The sequence below is a fragment of the Pelophylax lessonae genome (assembly GCF_965119305.1).
Source record: "Pelophylax lessonae genome assembly, chromosome: 2".
In the NCBI taxonomy this organism is placed as follows: domain Eukaryota; kingdom Metazoa; phylum Chordata; class Amphibia; order Anura; family Ranidae; genus Pelophylax; species Pelophylax lessonae.
In genome coordinates, this window is record NC_138769.1 from 466,396,459 (window position 1) to 466,417,396 (window position 20,938).

The 20,938-nt window shown below is 41.1% G+C and overlaps 1 protein-coding gene across 1 annotated transcript in view; it reads right to left on the minus strand.

Moving 5' to 3' along the window:
* Window positions 1-529: 529 nt before the first annotated feature.
* PROZ (protein Z, vitamin K dependent plasma glycoprotein) overlaps window positions 530-20,938 on the minus strand; it is a 42,201-nt gene continuing 21,792 nt past the window's right edge. The window contains exons 3-8 of the mRNA XM_082244611.1: window positions 17,547-17,571; window positions 10,129-10,242; window positions 8,258-8,395; window positions 3,650-3,732; window positions 3,429-3,546; window positions 530-1,132 (exon numbers count right to left, since the gene is read on the minus strand). Of these exons, the coding sequence (XP_082100737.1) occupies window positions 615-1,132; window positions 3,429-3,546; window positions 3,650-3,732; window positions 8,258-8,395; window positions 10,129-10,242; window positions 17,547-17,571 (996 nt within the window). The 3' untranslated portion in view covers window positions 530-614. The remainder of the gene's footprint in view (window positions 1,133-3,428; window positions 3,547-3,649; window positions 3,733-8,257; window positions 8,396-10,128; window positions 10,243-17,546; window positions 17,572-20,938) is intronic.

Below are 20,938 nucleotides of genomic sequence, written 5' to 3' on the forward strand. Positions count from 1 at the left end.
TTTCAGCCCATGTGTACTGGGCTTTACAGGTTTTGTCCCTCCTCCGGTCTGTGACTGAACAGTGAAATGAGAAGCTGGAGATTGATGAGCTCCTCCTCCCATCAGCATGTCCAATGTTAACACATGAGCACTGCAACACAACTGAATGGTTCCTTGTGCTGCTTTTCCCAATTCCAAACTGGTTTCTGCTGTACTGGGACTGCAAGAAGCTGATGCCAAGTCAAATTCTGGGACTTGTGTTCAAAAAATAAATGTAATAACATTGATAATTACAGAGTTGCATTTGTTAGTGTCTTTTTTCATCTGCCCAAACCTTAGGTTTAACACCTATTTTTAAAGAAACATAGATTTATTAATGCAAAAATGAGTAATCACTTCAGAGCGCACATTTTATTTTATATACAGTATTTGGTTATGCATAACATAAGAGTTGTCTTCCCTGGTATAAAGGTTGTACAGAGCTTTGTAAAAGTGAGAATATTATTTGGTAAGCAGAATATACCTTAAATAAACACATTACCAGAGCATGAAGTGTATAAAAGAATTGGAAAAGTGTATGTTTTGTAATAATTTACACGTGATTACAATTTACAAAATGAAGGTACAGTAACCAGTTATCCACTGTTCTGTACTAACCACATTATATATCTAGAGATTTTAGTAAATACAAATACATTTGGGCTGCTAGCCTCTCTATTATTTGTTCCCATTATACCTACCAAGAACCAGGCCCCCTTGTGTTCAATGGTAAAATGGCTCCCGTCAACTAGAGCGGAATCCATATCACTGTTTGATATCCCACAGAACAATCGATTCGTCAGTGTTACATTGAAAGCCAGCTCACAGTGTTCTTTGTTAGTTTCTGTTGCAGAGAATTGAAAAGGCTTTATTTCCAAAGTCTTGTTGGAGGGCAGCTTCCAACCACCCATGGTACCCGGTTTACGTGGCATTAAGACATTCTCAGCAAAGTCCTTCTGAGGAATGCAAATGGGTAAAGCATGCTTGTGGAACTTGATACCATCTTGCAGCTTCACTAAGGCTACGTTGTTGTCTCCGGTATCTTTAGAATATTTTGAGTGGACATGATAGCCCTCCACTTTAATCTTTTGCTTATTTTCAGGATCACCATTTCCTGTAAAATATTACAAATAATCATCAGTAGGTCAACTTTTAAAATGGCATATAGGTTGGAAGTAAAAATATGGGTAAAAAGGACAAATGGTATGTGTGAATACCATCTCTGGGTCTCATTCTTACTAGGGGGTGCTAGAACCATGCAGTTGATCTGTGTTTTTACCATTCCCCAACTGCTCTCTCTTTAGTTTAAAAGGCAGCGGCTGGCGGTGTACACATACCATGACTGCAATGCCTTGCAATGTGCCTGCAGCAGAAGTTATTCCCCTTGTCATGTTTAATGGGCACTACTGCCAGCCGAACATGGCCTATTTAAGTGAATTGGGCCATGCTGCAACTGCCCCACAACCATGAGTGGTGCAGCATTTAGGGTGTTAAAACAGGCTTTAAAGAGGCGATATATCACCTGTTCACACCTCGAAAAATTGATGAGAGTGTGGATAGCTTTTCAAGGCAGATGCAGTCTTTGCAGCTTGTGTTAATGATCCCTTAAAGAGAACACATACACCACATGGCTTTTTATTTATTAGGATAGAAAAGCAATCTCTGTGCTATTTGCCAGTAATAACACAGCTTAATCAAGAGCATATGGTCAAATCACAGCTCCAGCCTGCTGATTGGACAGTGGGGGAGCAGCAGCCCACTGATCAAGTCATCCCACTATTCACTCTTTCAGCACATGTGTTTGCAGAAGACATTTTTAACTATATACATTAGTTACATTTAAAATACATTTAATGTGTTTAATTAATTAATAGCTACATTAGTTAAGTCCTGCTTGAAAATGGCAATATAATCATTTAAAAAAGCGTATGTCCGCACTCGTAATTAATGCCCTTTTTGTATTTATTTTTAATCAGAACTGCACATAAATTCTCTGTTATAAACATCAACTTGCAAACTGTTCTTTAAAGCATCTCTATTGCTAAAATAAAATTCTACAATAGGGGCTCATTCACATGGGTGGCCCAGGGGAGGCGGTAGAAATAGGCAGTCAAGCCATGGTTTTAGCTTCACTCCACTGCCAAGCAACAAGGTAAATGGCCAGTAGCCATGTAAGTACACACTGCCACAGCAGTAAGGCACACCATGGCAAAATCTATACAACAGTACTGCCTGCTAAATGTGACCCATTCAACTGAATGGGGATCGTGTTGCATCCACAAACTTAAAGTGGTATTAAAAGTTTGGTTTAAAAAAAAAAAATAAACTTGTTCTACCTACCTGCTCTGTGGAGTGGTTTTGCACAGGGCAGCCCCGATCCTCTTCTTCTTAAGTTCCCCCCACTGGCGCTCTTGGCTCCTCCCCGTTGACCAGTGCCCCCAATAGCAAGCCACTTGCTATGGGGGCACTGGTGTGTGCACGATCTGGAGCCCTGCTTTATTTATCCATAAGCCCCCATCCCTATCCTCACTGGCTTCCTGGCTGTGATTGACAGCAGTGGGAACCAATAGCTCCCACTGCTATCTCAGCCAATGAGGAGAGGAAGTCCCAGGACAGCTGAAGCTCTCAAGCACATTGTTGAATTGAAAGGGGGCTCAGGTGAGTATTCGGGGGGGGGGGGGGCTGTGGGGTTAGCAGTACACAGAAGGTTTTTTACCTTCATGCATATAATACATGAAGGTAAAAAAAACGTCATCTTTTACAACCACTTTAATCTTGGCTTGCGGTTGCAGCCTGGCATTTTAAAAGAAAATCCTGCTTTGGCTGCAAAAACAAGAGGCATGGCGGAGGCAGCAGTATGGCCTCTTAAATTCCTTGGAAGCCACTGCCCTACCACCCTATGAAAAGCAATCTATGGCAGATCACTTTGCAGAGGGTCAATAGAGAGGGCCAATGTAAAGGTGCCCCTGCAAAGAAGTAGTTAAATACCCACTTTTCCTGCTTCTGTACTAAGTGCAGCAAAGGAACAGGGAACACTCAGATTCTACAGGATCTTCAGACTGCGGTTTTTCTTTCCGACAGCAGAGATCACAAGTGCTTTAGCAGAAGTGAGTATTCAAAGACTTCTTTTGCAGGGGCACCTTATTTTGAGAGTTTATTTTAGCAACAAAATTTACTTTAAACATGTTAAATGCCTCTGTATATGTACATTTGCAAATTTACCCTCATATTCTCCAAAATTGACGTAAATAGAAAACAACTTTTACATGAAAAAAAATCAAATCTATATTTTGTAAAAAAAATATCAATTTTAAAAAGATTAGGAAAAGGGAGGTAGCAATGCATAGATTTTCTACAAGCTTTTATCAGTCGTTTCTGATTAAACTTATATGGAGCTTACTCTTACTTACCCACAATCACAAATGGAGGTTTGTGTTGATCGGTGCATTTTGCAGTTGTTAGCACTAGAGACTGGCTGATTATAACTCCACTACAGTGTTGTGTCTCTTCTGCATTTACGAGAAGTACCTTGAAATAAAAATATGTATTTGATGGACTATACCATTAAATATTCTATCTTTATTCAGGATAAGTATTTCCTGAGATGGACACATCACCATCCAATGGTTACCTGCCAGGGGAATGTATGGTTATCTTGCAAACTTGATTCTGTTGTAGCGTCATCTTTTTGTAACTGTCCACATGCATAGGGTTCTGTGTGTAGAAGAAGAATGCAAGATCTATTTAATTTACTGCATTAACCATTTGACCTCCGGTACGTTTTACCCCCTTTATGACCAGGCCATTTTTTGCTATTCAGCACTGTGCTATTTTAACCACTTTACCACTAGAGGATTTTGCTGTCTTACGTCTGGGCCACTTTTTGCGATTCGGCACTGTGTGACTTTAACGGACAATTGCGCAGTCGTGCGACGCTGTACCCAAACAAAATTTACATCCTTTTTTTCCCACAAACAGAGCTTTCTTTTGGTGGTATTTGATCACCTGTGCGATTTTTACTTTTTGCGCTATAACCAAAAAAAAGCGTTTATTTTAAAAAAATAACAATATTTTTAACAATTTTTTATATGAAATTCCCCCCAAAAAAATTTAAAAATCAAAATTTTTTTAAATTTTTGGCCAATTTGTTTTCTGCTACCTATGTTTGGTAAAAAAAAATCGAAATAAGCATATTTTGATTGGTTTGCGCAAAAGATGTTGCGTTTACTAACTAAGGGAAAGATTTTTGTCATTTTTGGTGTTTTTTTTTTTAACGAGTAATGGCGGCGATCTGCGATTTTTTTTTTTTTGCGGAACTGCGACATTGCGGCGGACAGATCGGACCCTTGACTGACATTTTTGACACTTTTGTGGGTACCAGTGACATTACTGCAGTAATCAGTGCTATATATATGCACTGTTACTGTAAAAATGACACTGGCAGGGAAGAGGTTAATTTTATTGGAGAGGGAGGGGTTAATGTATGCCTGGTGCTTACTGACGTGTGTGGGGGGAGGTGACTGAGTGAGTCAGGGACAGATCGGATGTTCAGCTATGCTGAACACTGCGATCTGTCACTCCCTGTCACTTAGGAGATCCGCCCGCTCTGTTTACACAGGCGTGCTGATCTCCAAACTAGATTCCCCGACGATCGGGGAAGAACAGCGTTGATCGCCGCCGCTCCTCCCCTGGCCCGACTCCCGCTGTGACTGAAAACAGCGGGAGCGCGCCTCCGGCGGCGCGCGAGCGCCGCCTACAGCAGGAGGAGTCTAGCGACGTAGTACTACGTCGCTAGACGATAACGAGCCACGTTGTGAGCAGACGTTATGTGGGTTAACTGGCAGTTGAGCAGTCATTTAACACTATACCCAAATTGAATTTATCTAAATTTTTTTCACAGAAATAGAGCTTTCTTTTGGTGTTAATTGATTACCACTGGGATTTTTTTTTTTTTTTTTGCTATATAAATGAAAAAAGGCCAAAATTTTTGAAGAAACAACTATTTTATACTTTCTGTTATAAAATATATCCAATAAAATCAAATTTCTTCATTAATATAGGTCAAAATGCATTCTGCTACATGTCTATTAAAAAACAAAAACAAATCTTTGGTAAAAAAAAAAACAAAAAATCCCAATGAGTGTATATTATTTGGTTTGTGTAAAAGTTATCGTGTCTACAAACTATGGTAAACATATTTGAAAATTGATTAATCCCGATATACTGATGGCCTACCTTATTTCTTGAGGCCCTAAAACGACAGGACAGTACAATTACCACCCAAATAACCCCTTTTGGAAAGTAGACAGTCTGGGGTATTTGGTAAGAGGCATAGCAAGTTTTGTTTGAAGTTGTAATTTTTTCTCACAATTTTGGGGAACATTAAAAAGTTAAATAAAATTTGGGTTTTTTTTCACAATTTTTATTTTTACACACTGTCAACCAGTGCAGTATAGCACAGTGTCATCATATGACTGGCGGTGATCAGGGATACGGACTGGTGACAGTATGTTAAAAAAAAAAAAATGTATTTTTTAAACATTTCTTACATTTTTTTAAACATTTTTTTTTCCTGTCATCAGAGTAGTTCATTGTCACCTTTGTGACACTGTACCACTCTCGGAGGTGATCATGAATTTTTTTTTTTACACTGTTATTGCTTATTCAGTGATGATCACTGTATAAGTAATAGCCATGTGATTGCTTTGGGCCAATCACAGATCACAACAGGTTATATACATTGTGATCATGTGATCGCTATGATCAATCATAGCGATCACATGATACCTGGTTACAGGTTATCGGTAACGGTGATCTGCTGTGTCACAGAAGGGGCACAATAATGTATGTATGTACCACAGCAGGCTCAATTATGTATGTATAGGTGCCTTTGCCGCTGCAGTATAGATGCAGGAGCAGGGCAGCAAGTGATTAAAGTGACTTTAAACAATATCCTTATTCTCCAAATGTAATCTATACTCATCCACTACTTAGTGGTCCTGTAGTCTGTCTTTCATTAAAATGATTCTTACTGTGTTTTTCTGCCTACTTTTAACATCCTGCGTGAACTCCCAGGAGGAATAAAAGCATACAAAAATGGATTCCTTGACTTCTTTTGCACGTGATTACTGCACTTCATGGTAAATAATAACACAGGCCACAAGAACTTGGGTGACATTTTAAGAGAGCTTGGACTTCAAATTCAAGTGTCTTTTATTGGATTGGAAGTATACAGAACCAATTTTCAAGGGATATGTCTGGACAAACATCTCCCTCTTGTGGTGTGGAGATGAGGAGAAGGGTGTGTTCTGTATTCTAGTAAAGGTGAACTAGGCAGGGATCAAAAAACTGCTTGAGATTTTAGTGCAGCAAAGGTACTAGGATGTTTTATTAAAACTGACCTTGCACCTACTGTAAATAGCAAGGTATGCTTTTTTAGTGTGGCCCTCTTCCCCTTGCTGAAATGCCCCAATAAACGTAAAAACAAAAATTTCTCTTTCGTTTGTTGACGGACACAGCTCCTGATCTTCTTAACCATTGGGTTATACTGCCCCCTACAGGAGTAGGACACTAGGCAGAAAAAAAGTCTGGCTACGCCTGTGGGTTGTCCCAGGGGGTATACTCCCTCTCTCTGCTATAGGTACTCAGTTTTTTTCTGCCTAGTCAGGAGTAAGGGCCCTGGGGTGGAGGCAGGGTGCTATGCTGGCGATGGGTGCAGGGGGTGCGCCGTCAGCGACCGGACGATTGGCTGTGCGGGGGTTTGTACCTGGTGGGGGTTCGTGCCAGGGCCCCTGTCCTGCCTGGGCCTATCCTTGAGGCCTAGGGATCCCTCCTGGTGCTGTGCAAAGCCACCATTTTCTTGTAGCCTGTGTGCTCAATGCACGGCGGCCATGTTTGTGTAGTCCGGTGGCCATTTTGCGGTGGTTTGCCATTGAAAATAGCGGCGGCCATGACAGTGGAGCGAAACAAGCAAACACATCCGAAGGAAATTTCTTTGCATGCCTTGAATGTGGGCCAGGCAATTAGGGTGTACCATTTCCAGATGGATCAGACAGACGGTGGTTCAGGTCTATTCCATCCAGGGTCAGGTTCCTCCTTTCCCTGTCAAGGCGCATTCAACTCGGGTGCTCAGTGCCTACTGGGCTTTCTGTCATCAGGCGTCATTGACGCAGGTTTGCAAGGCGGCTTCCTGGTCGTCGGTGCACACTTTCACAAAGTTCTATAAAGTGGATGTGTTAGCATCTGCAGATGCTTCCTTTGGCCGCAAGGTTTTTGCAGGCTGCTGTTTAGAGGTTCTGGTCGTCTTTGAGGGTGTATTGTTTTTTTCAGGTGAGCTCCAGTTGTATTGGTTGAGCTCCTGTTTACCTGGTTGGCTATAGTTAGCCTTTGGAATTTCTTTTTCGCTGTTCCCACCCCTCATGTTTAACACTGCTTTGGGACGTCCCAATGATTAAGAAGATCAGGAGCTGTGTCCGTCGATTGTAACAAAACTGAGTACCTATAGCAGAGAGAGGGAGTATACCCCCTGGGACTAGCCAGACTTTTTTTCTGCCTAGTGTCCTACTTCTGTAGGGCACAGTATGACCCAATGGTTAAGAAGATCAGGAGCTATGTCCGTCAGTGAACATTAGAGAAATGGATTTTACGGTAAGTAAAAAAAATCCCTTTATTTGTGGGCGAAAATGTTAGATAACAATAAAACCCCTTCCCCCAGCTTCCACTTGTGTTGCTCAGGCGAGGGGTGATGTCTTCATACTTTTGGTGAGATCCTGGAGAATGTTGAGTAGCCCAAATATCACTGCGAAGAGACAGCTTCCACCTGAGGTGCCTAGGCAAGGGTGACATCATTATCCTTTTGATGAGTTCCTTCGGAATGTTAAGTAGCCCAAATATGAGAAGATAACCTTGCAGTGTGCTGCAGCATCTTCTCACGAGTACTCAGCATTCCCCAAGATGTTGTTGGCAGGAATGTCATTCCATACACTATGGAAACCAGGGGAAAGGTAAGTATAGCATCTTTTTTCTCCCTACATGTGTTTTTTTCCAAGTTTGCACTGTTGTTGATTGGTTTTAGAACCTTTAAAACAATTAAGCTCTATATCGGTTAAACTGCAATTCTGTTTTGCAAACTGTTAAAAAAAAATTCCTACACAGCTGTCATCCATGGCTTAATTCTCATATTTAGAAAATGCTATCCTTTGAATCACTCCTATGTGTTTTTTTTTTTGGTGCCACTTGCCTGTTGGGTGACAGGACTTTTCATCTTCACCAAGCTTGTAGCCATCTGCACAGGAGCAGGTGTAAAAGTCAAGTCCATATCTAGGTTCACAGAAATGCTGGCATCCATCTTCTGCATCAGGATAGCATTCATTTACTGCTACAGGGAGTCAGCAATAAAACATACTGTTTAGAAACCAGAAAAACTGTATACAATGTACACCCAATCTCTCATGCTATTACAGCGTGTATCTCAGTTTTCACTAATTTAAAGCCCCATTTCTCTGCAAAAATGATTTTGTTGACCAAGCCTCCCTCCCATACACCTCTAACCAACACTATTAGACTTTTTTTTTACCCTTACCTTCTGAAGCCAGATATACTCACCTTAGTACTCCATCCAGGTCCCTCGCCGCTGCTGTTTCCTTAGTGGGGAGACCACTGATCCACAATGCATCTTCCTCTGATGCATCGACCTCTTCTCTCTTCCGAGAGGATCCTGCTGCAGCCCATCCAATAAGAAGTGTTCACACGTGGCAGGTACTGGTTTCAACACCTGAAGCTGGACTCCAACCCAAAATGAAAACAGAAAAGGAGAAGACATGGCCCTGGATCGTCCTACGACGATAGCTACATGAAAGTAAAAAGTTTTTTTTATCTGTTTTGGAGGGCAGCCCTCAAACGTTTGTTACCCCAATACTTCATTTTCCTGATTTGTGCCTGTTGTACCATGTACTTGTATGAGAAAGTATCCTATTCTCTTTGTATTGCTTACTTTGTGTAAAATCCCTGGTGTTCCTGCCAATCCCTCTGCTTTCCTAAAAAAAAAAAAAAAAAACTGACCACACTAAGTAGGAGAACACAACGTGGTCAGTTCTCTAGCTGTGCTGGGAACTCAGTCTGCTCTTCTTCAATGATCAGACTTATCATGGCACGCCCCTGTTGCACATCCATTCACTGCTGCTTCTCCTCTCCCCAACTCTTATGCAGCAGAGAACAGAGGGAATGTGATCACTTATAAAAAAAGGTATTTATAATTTTTTTTTATATCTATATAAAAATATTTTGCCTTTCATTTCTATTTTAAACTGAATTGGTTGTTTTACAAGGTGATCGTTTACAATTACTTTGAGCAACATTTTTTTAACTTAATAGATTTAGGCTACCTTCTCCATGGATTCTAGCTTTTTTCAGGTTACCCTCCATAATGACACCCTTAAAGGTTACAATTTCTTCATAATGGTGTTTGGAGCTCATTTGATGTCTTGCACTCACTGGATAATAATTGCTCTTTCAATGCAGCTCAGCCCTATTCTGCCTATATGTATTAGAATGTTAATGGATTCTGCCTGGGTGTCCTGATGTGTAAGCACTTCAGGCTGTGTCCCATACCATGAAAACTTCAGATGCACAAGTTTAAAATCGGGTGCCCAATGGAAAGTAAAGGAACATCCTCTCATTTTCCGGTGTCTTGGTCATTTGATGTATTATGTGATCACATAATTGCAACATTAGGAAAGAGAGGAGACTACTTTCTTCCCACTTACTTTTGGTGGGTTACCAACCTGGAGGCCTGCTCTTTACTTCAAATCTGTCAAATTTTCACAATTGTGCATCAGCAGCTCATATGGCCAATGACCCAAGCTACAAGGTTTCAACTGATCCTCTGAACAAACAATCCGTGATTCCAACACATGGGCCACTTTCCTTAGGGGCTCAGGGCAAATGTCATCATGTTTTCCTTATACCAACTAAGAACAAGCTCTGCATGCAAATGCTATATAATAAGTTCAGGTGCAGCTACTGCTTGATACAACAAATGCTTATAAACTAACTTATATTTTACAGCGCATTGAAATCTAGATTTTCTTTTATGGCGGTGTTTTGTCTTACCAATCTGGCATGTATTTCCTTTATATCCTACAGGACAGGTGCAAACGTAACTGCGAATAGTATCTGTGCACACACCATTGTTCATACATGGGTTTGAACAGCACTGTCTACCACCTGTAAATACAGAGACAAACTTTTACTGTGGGCAACATAGACATTATACTGTATTTACTTTGGTAATTGGTATTTGGACATTTGTAATTGGTAATACACTGCTCAAAAAAAAAAAGCATCAAGGCAATTCAACTCCTGGGATAATAATCTGGTCAGTTAAGTAGCAGAGGGGGTTGTTAATCAGTTTCAGATGCTTTGGTGTTAATGAAATTAACAACAGGTGCACTAGATGGGCAACAATGAGACAACCCTCAAAACAGGAATGGTTTTACAGTGGAGGGCACTGACATTTTTTTCCCTACTTATTTTTTCTGTTTTTCACTAGTTTTGCATTTGACTAGGGTCAGTGTAACTACTGGTAGCATGAGGTGATACCTGGACCCTATAGAGGTTGCACAAGCAGTCCAACTCCTCCAGGATGGCACATCAATATATGCCATTGCCAAAAAGTTTGCTGTGTCTCCCAGCACCGTCTCAGGAGTATGGAGGAGATTCTAGGAGACAGGAAGTTACTCTAGGAGAGCTGGACAGGGCCATAGAAGGTCCTTAACCCATCAGCAGGACTAGTATCTGTTCCTTTGTGCACGGAGAAACAGGATGAGCCCTGCCAGAGCCCTAAAAAATGACCTCCAGCAGGCCACTGGTGTGAATGTCTCTTACCAAACAATCAGAAACCGACTTCATGAGGGTGGCCTGAGGGCCTGACATCCTCTAGTGGGCCCTGTGCTCACTGCCTGGCACCATGGAGCTCGATTGGCATTTGCCATTTAACACCAGATTGGCAAGTCCGCTACTGGCGCCCTGTGCTTTTCCCTGAGCACATGTGACAGATGTGAAAGGGTCTGGAGAAGCCATGGTTTGGTGGTGGGTCAGTGATGGTCTGGGGAGGCTTATCCATGTAGGGACTCACAGACCTCTTCAGGCTAGACAATGGCACCCTGACTGCCATTAGGAATCGGGATGAAATCCTCGGCCCCATCGTCAAACCCTGTGCTGATGCAGTGGGTCCTGGGTTCCTCCTGGTGCACGACAATACCCGGCCTTATGATGCGAGAGTATGCAGCCAGTTACTGGAAAATTAAGGAATTGATACCATTGAATGGCCCCCCATGCTTGCCTGACCTAAAGCAAATAGAGCATCTCTGGGACATTATATTTAGGTGCATCCGACACTACCAGGTTGCACCTCAGTCTGTTTAGGAGCTCAGTGATGCCCTGGTCCAGATCTTGGAGGAAATACCCCAGAACACCATTCGTCATCTCATTAGGCAAGCACGTGGGGGCCATACAAACTACTGAGTACCATTTTGAGTTGCTGCCATGAAATTTCAGCAAAATGGACTAGCCTGTTGCATCATTTGTTCACTTTGATTTTTGGGGTGTCTGAGTTTAGCCCTCTGTAGGTTGATAATTTTCATTTCGAACAAACGATATGGCATTCCTAACACATTACTCAGTACATATCAGTATAGATATCCAGCATTATATTTTTCCCAATTGAGATCTGATGTTTTTTTAAAGCGTTCCTTTAAATTTTTTGAGCAGTGTATTTTTAGTCCATGAAAGTCCAGAAGTCAGATGTTGAAAGGGAGAGTGCTGCACATGCTTTTAGTTGTGATTACTGTGGATCGGGTCATCCACTAAACTTGATATACTGGGTAATGTCAAGTGATTCCAGAATGCATGTCCCTGTGATGTGACCGTAATGCCGTTTCCTGTTTACCACCAGTAAAGTGCAGCAAAACGATTCCTTGGGTAGAATTCCTTGCTTGGGGATTTAAAGGTCTATACCTGGGAATGTCATGTGGAGGCCAATGGCAAGGATCAGGGCACAAGAGGGCAGAGAATTTGGCCTCAGCAGGATGGAAAGCGTTCTAGCAAGGCTGTAGTGGGGGTAGGGACTTGTGCTTTGGTGCCAAAACCAGCCAACCATAAAGCCCCTCTTACATGCAAACCTAGTAAATTGTCAAGATTCGGGTTTTACATTAAGGAGTACATCAACCTCCAATAAAAATATACCCAGAAACAAACAACGTTCTTTATAGGTCACTTGTTGCTAAAGAACAACCAACACCAAGTGGCCAATAAAGAGCATTGTTGTTTGTTTCTTGTTCACTGTGCACGTTAGGGCCAAAACAACTAATCAATTAATCGAAAACTAATCGATTCTGAAAATTGTTGTTAGCTATTTTCAGAATTGATTAGTTGGTCAGCGGATTAGTTGGCCTGCATACAGAATGCATTATTTGTTTACCTATCAGGAAATACAGCGAAGCACACATACAGCTCAGTACACCTTCCATACTTGTCAGAATGTGTAAGGAGCAATGCCTCATGGGACCTGTAGTCCTTGGCAGGAAGTAAGTGCTTCTAAGGGCAAAAGTTTTTCCTGGTGCCTCCATGGCATGTGTGTACATGTGATAGTACCCCCCACCTACTTCCGCCCACAGGACCAGTGCATAGCTATAAAATGTTATCACCCACACAACAGCCCATTCCCTTTTTTGTCCTCACAGAACTCACAGCCAGTGTGAAGAGAAGAAACCCTTACCTGCCACCTTTGGTGGTTTTCTGCACAGGTTAAGCCTCTCCTTTAGCGCAGTCCCTGACCTTCGGATGCTAAATGCTTTAATAAGGCAGGGAACCCCTTCTGTGGATCTTTTGGGGTGAAAAATTGGGTGTTAACTAGCCCCCACATACAGCATTGCAGACAGGACGATGTTTCTCAGAAGAGCTGTCCATGTCTGGAGCCTGCCTCCCAGAAGTGAGTGGATCCAATGAACTGATACCCTGCATTTCCAAGACAAGTATGTTTTCTCATTTTTTTGGAATTTATCTGTGAATGGCCTCATAAGTTGTGTGTTACATCTTCTCACGGGTGGTGCTCCAATTGTTTTTCTACAGGCAGACATTCGCCCTTATCTAAAGCCAGCTTCTGGTATAAGAAATATTGAGGAAGCTCTTCAAGCTGCAGGAAGTTCACAGCCTTGCTGTTGTCATGGCATCAAGAGCCTGTGGGTGTTTGTTTGCCTATCCCATACTGAGATTGCTTTGTCCGACTTGGGTAAAGTACTCCTTCAATTCAGCCAGATCAATGATGGCACAGTTGAAAATAGTTATTAGCTAGCCAAAGTAGCTGTACCTAGCTTCTTTAGAAACTAACAATGGTAGAAAGCTCCAGCGCACAATCACCTTGCGGTTCCTAAAGTTAATTCTAAGGTCCCGCTATATGGCCAGGTTGCAACCACTGAAAGTAATTGTTGCACGTTCCTCCAGCAGCGTCCGAACATCGTGGCAGAGATGCCAGACAATATGACAGGCAGAGGAGCCAAACCCGTTCCATTTTGGCACATTTATTCAGCATTATTGGTGGGCTAAGTAGACCTCACCACACCTGTCTTTGTCAGGAAGTCAGTAGCTTACTCACTTTCTTAAGATGGAATTTTCTGAAGCTTCCCACCCTGATAGCTGGTTATTGATCTATCACACGTATGCTGCCATGGAGGAACCAGGAAAACAGAAAATTGTATCATACTTACTGTAATTTTCTTTTCCTGGTGCCTATCCATGACAGCATCCTGTACCCACCCAGTTTGTTCCTAGCGATGGGCTGTTGTGTGGGTGTTAACATTTTATAGCTATGCACTGGTCCTGTGGGCGGAAGTAGATGGGGCTACTGTCACACGTATGCTGCCACAGATAGGCACCAGGAAATGACAATTACGGTGAGTATGATACAATTTTCTGTTTTTTTTTTTTTACCTTGTTAGGGGCACTTTATACTAGGCTTTGCAGCTTGCTTTTGGCACACTCTGAAGCCAGGCGGAGCCAGAAGCATCGGTGGGGGACCCTAGAAAAGGAGAATCAGGGCTGCTCTGTGCAAAACCATTACAGAGAGCAGATAAGTATAACATGTTTTTTTAAAAAAAATCCCTTTAACCACTTGCCGACCGCCCGCCACAGATATACTGTGGCAGGCTGGCTCGGCTGCACGAACCGACATACGGGTATGTCAGTTTGCGTTAGTGCTCCTGGGAGCGTGAACGTGCCCCCATTAGGCAGCGGGGAAGCTGATCCACGGGGCCGCAGCTTCGATTGCCCCAGGGCACCCGCCAACTCTCCCCACTGTGAGAGAGCGACGGTCTGCTGTTGTAAACACAGTAGACCGTTGTTCTCTCTGGAAGGAACACAGAGCACCTGGGATTCTCCTATTTAGGATCACAGGTCTCTGTGTTGATTTCAAAAGTCCCTCCCCCATACAGTTAAAAAAACTCCCCTAGGCTCACACTTAACCCTTTGATCATCCCTGAGTTAACCCCTTCCCTGCCAGTGTCATATTTACAGTAACAGTGCATATTTTTAGCACTGATTACTGTAGTAATGTCACTGGTCCCCCCAAAAGTGTAAAAAATGTCAGGGGTCCGAACTGTTCACCGCAATGTCGCAGTCCCGCTAAAAATCACAGATCGCCGCCATTACTAGTAAAAAATAAATAAAAATGACATAAATCTCTCCCCTAGTTTGTAGACGCAATAAATTTTGCGCAATTCAATCAAAGTATGCTTATTGGGATTTTTTTTTTACCAAAAATATGTAGCAGAATACAAATGGCCTAAAATGATAAAAAAAATAGATTTTTACATTTTTTTTTTATTGGGAATGTTATATAGCAGAATGTGAAAAGTTTTTTTTTTTTTTTTCAGAATTGTCACAATTTTTTTGTTTATAGTGCAAAAAATAAAAATCACATTGGGGATCAAATACCACCAAATGAAAGCTCTATTTGTGGGAAAAATAAGACATCAATTGTATTTGGGTCTAGCGTCGCACAACCACGCAATTGTCCGTTAAAATAACGCAGTGCCGAATCGCAAAAAATGGCCTGGTCAATAAGTTGGCAAATCTTCGGGTCCAGAAGTGGTTAAAGACTCTATGTAGGGAAGATCAGCATCAGAACCCAGAGAAGGTGGAGGCTGATAGACTGGAGGTAATATTAGGCATTACAATTACATTTAAAGTAAACTTTTACCAGTATTGTGCATTATATTTAAAATGGTCATATCCATAAAAAAAAGTCACAACTTTTAGTACTACTTAAATATAAAAAAATTATATCTCTGTTCTACCCTTCATATAGCTTTATGTCTGACTCCTATTTAAAATGCCCATACAGTATATCCTACTTCTGGGTGTATTTATCATTATTATTATTATTATATATATGATAAAAGTAATATATATTATTACTTTCACTATTTCACAGTATAAATTAACCCCTTATTGTAGCGATTATCTTCTCTTTTTGTACTATAAAGGGCTAATTTTATTTATTTATTTATTTATTTTTTAACTCCATTATGACAGAGGATGCAAAAAAAAAAAAAAAAGCATGCTGCTGCTACTAAACATCTTAGTCCTGGTTCACAACCTATGTGTTTTTTTTTTTTTTTTTTGTGCTTTTTGCAGAAACGCACTACAGTTCATTAAACATGGTTTCCTATGGGACACGTTCACATCTATGCTTTTTTCAGCCGCTGCGTATTTGGAAAGGGTCAAGGACTTTTTTCAATGCAAAATGGAGCTTTTTTACTTTTTTGGTTCAATAAACTTCAATGGAGAAGCTGCAGAAAAGCATGTAGTGCTTTTTTGCTGTGATTTGCGTTTTTTAATCTGCCCAACAACAAAATGGCCAAAAATCGCAGCAAAATCGCATGTGCAAAAACACACAGCAAAAAGCACTGCAGAAAGGAATTCAAAAGCAAACTGCATAGATATGAACCGAGCCTTATGCTGGCCATACACATATCAATTTTCGGACGAGAATATTCATAAGAAAAATCTTTGTACATTCGCTGAATGAAAGAAATTTTCACTTGTTAAATTCAGTTTTAAAATTAATGTAAATTCTGAATGAAAACCACATACACCGTCTGAAAATTCCTTTGACCAAGAAGTTTTCTATTCTGCTCCTTCTAATTTTCCTGTCACTGTGGTCGAAAACGAACGTTGATTTGAACTAACGATTAGAAAATCAAATGAATGTTTTTAACATTAAAATTTTTTTGAAGGAAGAAATTGTGTTTGTATGGCCAACATAAGTGACAGCAGGCGCAGGTAGCTTTTTATCGAGCCACCTGCCTATGGCAAGGGAGTCTGTCATACATAATATATTTCTGTCTGAAAATCAGCAAAATAGTCTTTAATTTTTTTTCTTAAATAAAAATATTGATCTCTGAGTCTGATGATATTTACCAGATCCAACCTCTAAAAATATATACAGTATATGTCTTCTATTTGTTATCCTCAGAGTGGATTAGAGATTTTGCTCCCTAACCATATAGTGTGTTATTTATATTTACCACTGCATATAGATATTTAAGAATAAATTGCCTTTTTTTGAACATGTGATGTTCAAAGGAGGTCATTTTTTTTACCTACACACAATTTGATTGCGTCCAATCATAGGAGGTAAATGCGCTACATGGCCTCGGGTTGGAGCATCTGTCACAGTTTTAAGTGTTCACCGTTACACCTCATCTTTCCCTATACAGGGACGGGAGGGGTATAGCTTTGAACTTTCCGGGTATTGTCCAAGGATGCCCGATGACCAAAGTTTATTGGCAATATTTCAAAATACGCAGATGAGGATTTATGTGTCAGGGCATTTGTATCTTTGACTATGTCACACATTAAAGGAGTTGTAAAGTCAGAAGGTTTTTTATTTTAATGCATTCTATGCATTAAGATAAAAAACCTTCTGTGTGTAGCAGCACCCCCTAATACTCACCTAAACCCGATCTCTGTCTAGCGATGTCCACGAGTCCCTCGGCCATCTGGGACTCTCCCTCCTGATTCGCTGAGGCACAGCAATAATGCCATTGGCTCCCGCGGCTGTCAATTAAAGTAATTCAGCCAATCGGGAGAGAGAGGGGGGTGGGGCCGAACAGCAGCTCCCTGTCTGAATGGATAGACGGAGCTGCAGCTCAACTCGCCCCCTTGCCAGCTGCTTGCTGTGGGGGCACTCAATAGAAGGGAGGGGCTAGGAGCTGCAAAGAGGGGCCCAAGAAGATGAGGATCTGGGCTGCTCTGTGCAAATCACACTGCACAGAGGAGGTAAGTATGACATGTTTGTTTAAATAAAAAAAATAAAAAAATATATACAAGGGATACGTATCAAATTTGTTTGGGAAGAACTATCACTTTATTTTATATATTGTAGGAACAATCTGTGACTAGAAATTGACGTCTGTATTTTTTGTGTATGCATGTGTACTTTTTCAAATGCAAACAATCATTGTACTTACCATAATATCCTTTCCAAAACTCATCCTAATAAAAATATAATAAAAAATAGAAATATTAACATACACAGTATCTTGAATGAAACACAATCTATGGAGAATCAACTATAAATTAATTGATAACATCAACAGCTCAACTTCCAGACAACATACAGTATATATTATCCCAGTTATCACAGCAGGTAAACAACCCTTTACTGAAGAAAAAAACAAAAAATGTGCCAACCTAATTCTAAAAAACAAATAAATAAAGTGACAATGTGCAAACATAAAAATATTTTGTGCAATATTAGGTGATTTGTGCTTTCTTCCCAGAATGTTATCTGTATGTTCACCACATGAGATATAATCACTCCCCACTCACCAGATGTTGGTGACTGCCTTACTATACAGCAAGGACAGGCAACTGGGCTTGCAGGTCTCTTACTGGGGGGGACCTATCCCGCCTGGATGTCCTTACCCCTCACTGGTCCAGATTATCTCTTGGTGTGGTCCCAGCAATTTCTCCAAAGTGTGTTGTAATGCAGGCAGGAAATAAATGGAGAGGTGGCCTCTCATAGTGTAAAATCCTTTTTTTTTATTTTTACAAGGCAATTACATATAGAGACCGATAAAAGCAATAAAAATAGCGATAAAATTAGTGCCACTGTACATTGAGAATTGGACCTCCAATATTTAGAAGTAATGGACGCTGCCTATGTCCTGGCATGCGTTCCACTCTCTGGGCCAGTAGTGCATTTGGGAGCATCAGCTTGGTGTGTTTCATCATCAAACGGCACCGTTATCAAAAGCAGGAAGCTCCCTTACATGTCGATTACTTACAGTACACTCAGGTCCATAAATATTGGGACATTGACACAATTCTAATCTTTTTGGCTCTATACACCACCACAATGGATTTGAAATGAAACAGACAAGATGTGCTTTAACTGCAGACTTTCAACTATAATTTGAGGGTATATACATCCAAATCAGATGAAGGGTGTAGGAATTACAACAGTTTGTATATGTGCCTCCCACTTTTTAAGGGACCAAAAGTAATGAGACAATTGGCTGCTCAGCTGTTCCATGGCCAGGTGTGTGTTATTCCCTCATTATCCCATTTACAAGGAGCAGATAAAAGGTCCAGAGTTAATTTCAAGTGTGCTATTTGCATTTGGAATCTGTTGCTGTCAACTTTCAAAATGAGATCCAAAGAGCTGTCACTATCAGTGAAGCAAGCCATCATTAGGCTAAAAAAACACAACAAACCCATCAGAGAGATAGCAAAAACATTAGGTGTGGACAAATCAACTGTTTGAAACATCCTTAAAAAGAAAGAACGCACCCATGAGCTCAGCAACACCAAGACCTGGAAGACCACAGAAAACAACTGTGGTGGATGACCGAATAATTCTTTCCCTGGTGAAGAAAACATCCTTCACAGCAATTGGCCAGATCAAGAACACTCTCCAGGAGGTAGGTGTATGTGTATCAAAGTCAACAATCAAGAGAAGACTTCAACAGAGTTAATACAGAGGGTTCACCACAAGATGTAAACCATTGGTGAGCCTCAAAAACAGGAAGGCCAGATTAGAGTTTGACAAACAACATCTAAAAAAGCCTTCACAGTTCTGGAACAACATCCTATGGACAGATGAGACCAAGATCAACTTGTACCAGAGTGATGGGAAGAGAAGAGTATGGAGAAGGAAAGGAACTGCTCATGTTGCAAAGCATAACACCTCATTAGTGGAGCATGGTCGTGGTAGTGTCATGGTGTGGGCATGTATGGCTGCCAATGGAACTGGTTCTCTTGTATTTATTGATGATGTGACTGCTGACAAAAGCAGCAGGATGAATTCTGAAGTGTTTTGGGCAATATTATCTGCTCATATTCAGCCAAAGTCTTCAGAACTCATTGGACGGCACTTCACAGTGCAGATGGACAATGACCCGAAGCATACTGCGAAAGCAACCAAAGAGTTTTTTAAGGGAAAGAAGTGGAATGTTATGCAATGGCCAAGTCAACCTGACCTGAATCCGATTGATCATGCATTTCACTTGCTGAAGACAAAACTGAAGGGAAAATGCCTCAAGAACAAGCAGGAACTGAAGACCGTTGCAGTAGAGGCCTGGCAGAGCATCACCAGGAGTGAAACCCAGCATCTGGTGATGTCTATGCATTCCAGACTTCAGGCTGTAATTGACTGCATAGGATTTGCAACCAAGTATTAAAAAGTGAAAGTTTGATTTATGATTGTTAATCTGTACAATTACTTTTGGTCCCTTAAAAAGTGGGAGGCACATATACAAACTGTTGTAATTCCTACACCGTTCACCTGATTTGGATGTAAATAAACCCTTAAATTAAAGCTGAAAGTCTGCAGATAAAGCACATCTTGTTTGTTTCATTTCAAATCCATTGTGGTGGTGTATAGAGCCATAAAGATTAGAATTGTGTCGATGTCCCAATATTTATGGACCTGACTGTATATAGACTCCATTGGGCCCTTTGCCATTGTTGAAAGAAAGCCATAAGAAGTACCGTTTGCAGTTTGTGAGAAGCCATGGGGGGGGGGGGGGGGGGTTGGGGGGAGGACGACACAGCAAACATGTGAAAGAAGCTGCTCTGGTCAGATGAGACCATAACTGAACTTTTTGGCCTTAAAGCAAAATGCTATGTGTGGCAGAAAACTAACACTGCAAATGACCCTGAACACACCATCCCTACCGTGAAACATAGTGGTGGCAGCATCATGTTGTGGGGATCCTTTTCCTCAGCAGGGACAGGGAAATTGGTCAGAGTTGATGAGAAGATGGATGGAGCCAAATAGAGGCCAATCTTAGAAGAAAACCTGTTAGTCTACAAAAGACTTGACATTAGGGCAGAGGTTCACCTTCCAGCAGGACAATAAACCCAAACATACAGCCAGAGCTGCAATGGAATGGTTTAGATCAAATCATCTTCATGTGTTAGAAGAATGGCCCAGTCAAAGTCCAGACCTAAATCCAGTTGAGAATCTGTGGCAAGACTTAAAAATTGCTGTTCACAGACACTCTCCATCCAAATTGACAGAGCTTGAGCTCTTTTGCAAAGAAGAATGGGCAAAAAATGTCTCTCTAGATGTGCAAAGCTGGTAGAGACATACCTAAAAGACTTGCAGCTGTAATTGCAGCGAAAGGTAGTTCTACAGTATTGACACAGGGGGCTGAAAACAAATGCCCACCGCTCTTTTCAGATACTTATTTGTAAAATAATTTGAAAACCATTCATCATTTTCCTTCCACTTCACAATTATGTGCCACTTTGTGTTGGTCTATCTCATAAAATCCCAATATATATATATATATATATATATATACACTGCTCAAATAAATATAGGGGAGCACTTTGAAAACACATCAGATCTCAA